The 6,052-nt window shown below is 37.4% G+C and overlaps 1 protein-coding gene across 2 annotated transcripts in view; it reads right to left on the reverse strand.

The window, feature by feature from the left end:
* The window catches only part of LOC126485158 (GTP 3',8-cyclase-like), a 293,950-nt gene extending 288,769 nt beyond the window's left edge, over positions 1-5,181 (reverse strand). The window contains exons 1-2 of one of the 2 annotated variants that reach the window (XM_050108829.1): positions 1,234-4,822; positions 941-1,139 (exon numbers count right to left, since the gene is read on the reverse strand). In XM_050108829.1, coding sequence (XP_049964786.1) covers positions 941-1,139; positions 1,234-1,310 — 276 coding nt within the window. In that variant the 5' untranslated portion in view covers positions 1,311-4,822. Of the gene's footprint in view, positions 1-940; positions 1,140-1,233 lie in introns of both variants that reach the window. The other variant, XM_050108830.1, reaches the window with a different exon arrangement.
* Positions 5,182-6,052: the final 871 nt, after the last annotated feature.

Below are 6,052 nucleotides of genomic sequence, written 5' to 3' on the forward strand. Positions count from 1 at the left end.
AGAGCCCCTCAATGGCTAAGTGCAAATGATTGAAGGTAAACTTCACAGTACATAGCAAATGAAATTTTTACAAGAACTGTCTGTTCACTTTTAAGAGTTCACTAAATGACGTTCCCTGTCCAAGTCAGCCCTGGACGATGATCTATAAACAAGTGGGCGAGAGCTGCTCTTCTATCGTCCGAGCGGGCTTCTTTCCGTTGTCGTCTGGTCATTGGCGGACGGTAATCGGTCAGCAATTGGCTGAGGCGAGGTCGATATCTTTACCCTCAGCGCCATGGAGGTAAGAATAAGGGGAGATGGCGCTACGTATCCCAGCCGTACTACGTTTTGAAGCCATGGGGGCGTGGCTCACTGCCATGACACTCTGACCAAAACATTGTCAGTGTGCTATAGCGCTGCGTGTATTACAGTCACTAATTGCACCATATACGCATGTAACATCATCAGATTGGTTGTTTCAAAGTTTTTGTTTAAAATAAAATCTCGTAAAGGCGAAATTCCGCATTTCTTCTGATTAAAAATAGTTTTTAATGTAATATTACGAACAGCTAGCCTTCAATGTAAACGATACAATGTTGTTAATTCAGTAATAAACGTGTATCACAAACTAAATAATAGAAACTGAAAACTAAGTTAGCTATACCCTCCCTCCAAAGACCCATAAATACATCTTGTTTGTAATACATGCTGGGACATTTCAGTTACGTTACACTACTGGGAAACACTCTTCATTACCACCAATATTTACTGAAATGAGGTACATAGAATGGCAAATCTACACAGTGTCCTGTTTAGGACAGTTAATGTAGTGTTAGCTTTTAATTTGGTACATCATGAAGACAAAGTGAGTTACTCAACACTTTGATTATCGACGATACGTACGTATTATACTGAAATGTGAACTTGAAAACTAAGAATTTAATTCTTTGAATTAACATACCTTTTGCAAATGTTTTGGGTGTGTAGGGAAAACTGATGGTACAGCATTTTCTCGGAGCCTTACTGTTGAAACGGAAGTTCGGTCTATGTCCTCTTCTCGGAAATGCTGAGAACATATAGTGCTCCATTTCGACGCACACCAATTCTTCCTCCTCACGGCATTCTCCCACAGAGCTTTCCGACTTTCATTTTTAGGAAATCTACAGGAGAAAAACACGCTATAGTACAAGTACCGATGTAGCACACGTTCATTCACAATGAAGTTGTAAAATCACACTTAACGAGACAACTTACACATGAAATGTTATTCCCTTCGATTTCGCATCACAATCAGAAAGATTCGTACATCCGAACACCACACAAGTCACCATAATAGCGCAAAATCCTTCCAAAAGTGAGCGACAAGCCTATGCACACAAGTTTACAGCAGCAATGTTTTGGTCGGATTGAGATGGCTACCCTCGGCTTCACATAACTTCACAGCTGTGACATCACGGCGTCTCCCTCTATTCTTACCTCCATGCTCAGCGCCGACAGTGGCGCAGGTGGAACTCGCGCAAGTGGAGAGTCTCTATGGCACTGGCACCAGCTCGCATCTTTGCACCTGTGTCTTGTTCGGATGACACAGCGCGTTGATGTATGTCAAGTTTAGAGACAACGTATCTGTAAAGAACTCTTTGGCAGTACTGATAGCACTTTATTAATCACTATCAGGCTCAGAAAAGATCGTCTTGTTTTGGTGTAATAGGTACAGTAATACTCAACAACATTAACCCAAGAACCTCATTGTGTAAGTACAAGCTGAGGGGGAAATGGAGGGAAGCTCCCTGTTCTTTAATTTTTGTACTCTTAGTGGAGCTTTCACATAGATTTTCTTGCTAGAGGAGATCGGTTGGCTCACATCAGTGCAATTTAATTTCACCTCTTCTACAGCTCTGTACAATGCGTGTGCAAGGCAAATGATGTGTGCCACACTGGGATAGAGACTCTGAAGTCTGTAGGCTGCTACAGCCATGTATGAAGCACCATTTATTGGTCTCTATTCACACCAACAGTGACAGTAGCTTCATTGAGTTGTCAAACGCAAAGGCAGTTGTCGAGCTGTTTATTCTGCTGAGAGCTTCACACCCTTAGGAGAAACATTTCTCCAGGTCCGTCAACTTTAAGGACACCAACAAAAGTATTTACAATTTAACCCCTATCCAAATTGATGATTTCCGATAGACGCCCTAATCTCTTGGTCAACAACTTTAGTTCGTATTTTGTCGAGCACTTCCTCGTAGCACACAGATAAATAGTCGTTTCTCAGCGTAGCTTCATCTGGAACTGGATTTATTTTGTACTTCAAGAACTGTCTGAAGTGGGGATTCTTCAGCTTCTCCAATAGGACATTGCAAGACACCACCATCTTAAACAAGTTCTTGCACCTCTGAAGATGGACATGTCTACTCAAATAACAGCGTTCGTCTGCTGTCCTTCTCAGCACTTATCTTCGTGCAGCTACTGTGTTTGGAGGTGTTGCAGTGTTTTTACACGTTAAAGCCATTTCCCCCATTAACCTTAACTTCATATAGTTTATAAAATAATATTTCCTTGTCATTGCTGAAGAATTTCTCCCCTGGTTTCGTCGAATAGGACTAAGTTTGTATTCAAACTGAATGGGGCGACTACTTGTGCTATGTTTATTGTGCCAGAAGCCACCCTTGTTGGCTTCGAGAATGTTTTGTAGACTCTGTGCAACAATCTTTATGTCAGTGAACGGACTACATAATGTGTTACACTGCTTGTCTACTATAAACCCGATAAATAAATCTTTGTAGTAATTGTGTTTAATTGTGACAACATTACCTCAAACATTGTCATGTGAGTAAAATTTTCGTGTTTATATTCTTGTGTACTTAAAAATACGACAAACATTTGGATTTCTGGAAAAAAATTTGGTCGAAATATGATTCATTATGGAAAAAGTTGTCCGAAATTTGACCTATTACTAAAAAAGATATAAACATAATTTTTGCTACATTAAAGCCTTGTGGATGAATTGCTGTAAAATTCACCCTAAAGTTCAGGAAAAAGATTTGACACTAAGATCCATGCCAAACTAATAATAGAATAGTAGGCCCTCATTCAGAGAAGACAGTAATCCTCACATGGCTGAGACCTATTCTTGAGTAGTTGTTTAAAGAAGGAAAAGTAACAGCTAAGGGAGAACATTGTAAACCAATAGTAGTGAGTGACATTTTTGGAAATAAAGTTGATGTTCACCTATATTCTGTGCATAAAATATCATTAATCTTACACCATGGCTAGCGCTAATGAGGAAGAAATATTGTTGCCTCCTAGTACCAGTAATGGGAGTGTGTGTTACCGGAACCACCTGTAATAAAGGGAAGCAAATTAAAAAAGAAACATGACTACCAGTTACGATTAAAAAGTGGAACTTCCATCAAACATTGTTGCTAGTGCCATAGATCCTGTTAGGATAAGATTGGTTACTTGATAATTATTATCGATTGGATTTCAACCAGAAAATATTTGTGTGGAAAATAGGTAAAAAGGTAGCTAGCATAGCTTTCCAAAGTAATCCATTGAAATCTAAGCAAGGCCCATCATCAGAGGAGCATATTCATTTAGTTGTGTTTACTGATATTATTGCAACAGATGAAAATAAACAAGAAAAAGAAGGGAAGTATTAAATCAAGAGGAGTTGGCATTAAATTGATAGCAAGAGAATCACCTGCAGTGCCAGAAGAACAGAAATCTTAATTAGAAGGTATTCTGTTAAAACATAAAGATGTGGTCACAGATAACTTGGGACTAATGAAGGAATACTTCTGTAAGTTTAAAGTAAAAGATGACACAGTTTTTTTCCTTTTGCAAGTCGTATCCACTACCAATAAACCTTCGAATTGCAGTGAGAGATGAAATATGAAAGGAGATAGACAGCAACATAACTCAATGCATTTTTAGGGTCTGTTGTGGGTACTTAAGAGACTTGTGGTAGGTGTTCATTTAGTTTTAGATTCATGATCACTCCATAAACACAAAGAGACAGAAAGGGTTAGAACCCTGAGTACAGAAGTGATGTTATCTAACTTTGATGAAGCAGAATTTCATATTTCCATAGATTTCATGGAAGGATACTGGCAGGTAGCATTACATGACCACTCAAGGCCATACACAGCCTTCTTATTTGAAAGAAAATCTTTTCAGTTTAAAGTAAATGCCATGGAAGTATTACAATTCGCCTTGGGTTGTGAGCTGTACCAAGGAGAATGGAATCCAGGAGAAGGTGATCACAGAACAACAGCTTTCATTAGTTGAAGTCTTGGCAAGCATGATTGAATTACTCCATTACCGAATTGGACATTCCTGTGTCAGTTTTCATTCCTGCTCAATATTTATTAGGGAGGGAATTAGTGCAAGAATTAATAATGTATGTCAATGATTTATTAATAGTCTACAAGACTTGGGAAGACTGTTGACAATTATTGATATATATTTTGAGGTGACTGGAAGAAAAAGGGTTACTAATAAAAGTTTCTAAAACATACTTTTGGTGACAAGAGTTGACTTTTTGGGACACAGTGTGAGAATAATGGGAATACAACTATGTCCAGAAAGAATGCAAGTTATAAAAGACTGTCCAGAGACTAGAAATATTAAGCATCTATGATCACTTAGATTTGGCTGGATTCTATAGGAGCTTTGTAAGAGGCTAGGCTATGAAAGATGCTCATTTATCGAACTTATTGAAATAGAAAACTATCTGGAACTGTGATGAAAGTACAAAAGAAGACTTTAGCAATATTAAGCAAGCTAAAGCAAAAGCATGGAAATAAGACAAGTCACTATTTCGCACTGACTATGAACTTCACTACATAATAGATGAGAATAAATATTTTATGAGTAATATCTAGATAAGTATGCATGAGAAGATAGCATTTACTATTAAGGAATTACTCATTACTCACAGAAGTCACCATAATTTACCACAGCCCACATTTAAAAAGAACAAGAGATCAGAAGAGACATCAGAACTGAATAGATTCTCTCTTACATGCATAGCCATCACCACATAGAGAGATGGTAATAAATGGCAAGAATATCCAGATTACATTCTAAGTCCAAAAAGGCTACTCTGTAAAAGGAACAACATATATTTTGTCAAGGACAACCTTGTTCTGTAAGTTCTAAGCTTTTCGATCTCTGATAGTGGCAGGAGCTGAAGTGGTGTAATAAATGAAGAAAATTTTAATATCGGTCTAGACGACTTTACTCAAAATAATGTTTCTTGCTCATGCTGAGTTGAACAAAGAGTAGTATATTTAAGAGACAATAGTATATTTAAGAGGAAGCTCAGTAATAAGGTATGGGTTCAAAATACAATAGAATTAAGGTAACTAAAGTTATAAGAGGGAAGACGAGAAAGTAGCAGTTTAGTGGGAGTGATGTAATAATGAACAGGCTATGATACGCATATATACATGAATTATATTATGAATAGTGCAGGTGGGATAAAGGGAGTATTACTTAAGTTTAAATGGAGGAAAAATGGAGGCATATATATAGGGCCAATATAGCTATAAAATTTGAATGGTCTTTATGAAGGATTTTTCTGTAGGAGGAGGAGTATTTATGGGTTTCTGCAGAAGTAGGATACTATTAGCTTTGAGGATTACTGTAAAGTTGCAAAATACAGGAACGAACCTGAGTTTTGTGGTCTAATTCTTATACTCATTTCAGAAATGGATAACTAGGACAGAATTGTCTTAACTTTGTGTGCTGCTCTTAACACAGAAAGTAGGAAGTTAACGAGTTCACTACACTAGTTGTTCTCAACATTTATTACATTTGATTGTTTGGAATTGACAGATTAATATATAAACTCCGAAAAGCTCGAAGTGTCTATGGAAAACTATAATTTGCTGTCAGAACTGAATGGATACATCCAACGACTTGGGATGTTTGCATGTTTCACAACTATTCCTTAGAATTTTTTGTACTTTTCTCATGGTTAGCAGTACCTTTGTTTGCTAGGAGCTTTTTACGAGGGGAATTTTTACTTATTTTCGATGGTTAAATCACATGATTTAGTTTATACACATTTTTA

This window comes from Schistocerca serialis, chromosome 6 (assembly GCF_023864345.2).
Source record: "Schistocerca serialis cubense isolate TAMUIC-IGC-003099 chromosome 6, iqSchSeri2.2, whole genome shotgun sequence".
NCBI classification, from domain to species: Eukaryota; Metazoa; Arthropoda; class Insecta; order Orthoptera; family Acrididae; genus Schistocerca; species Schistocerca serialis.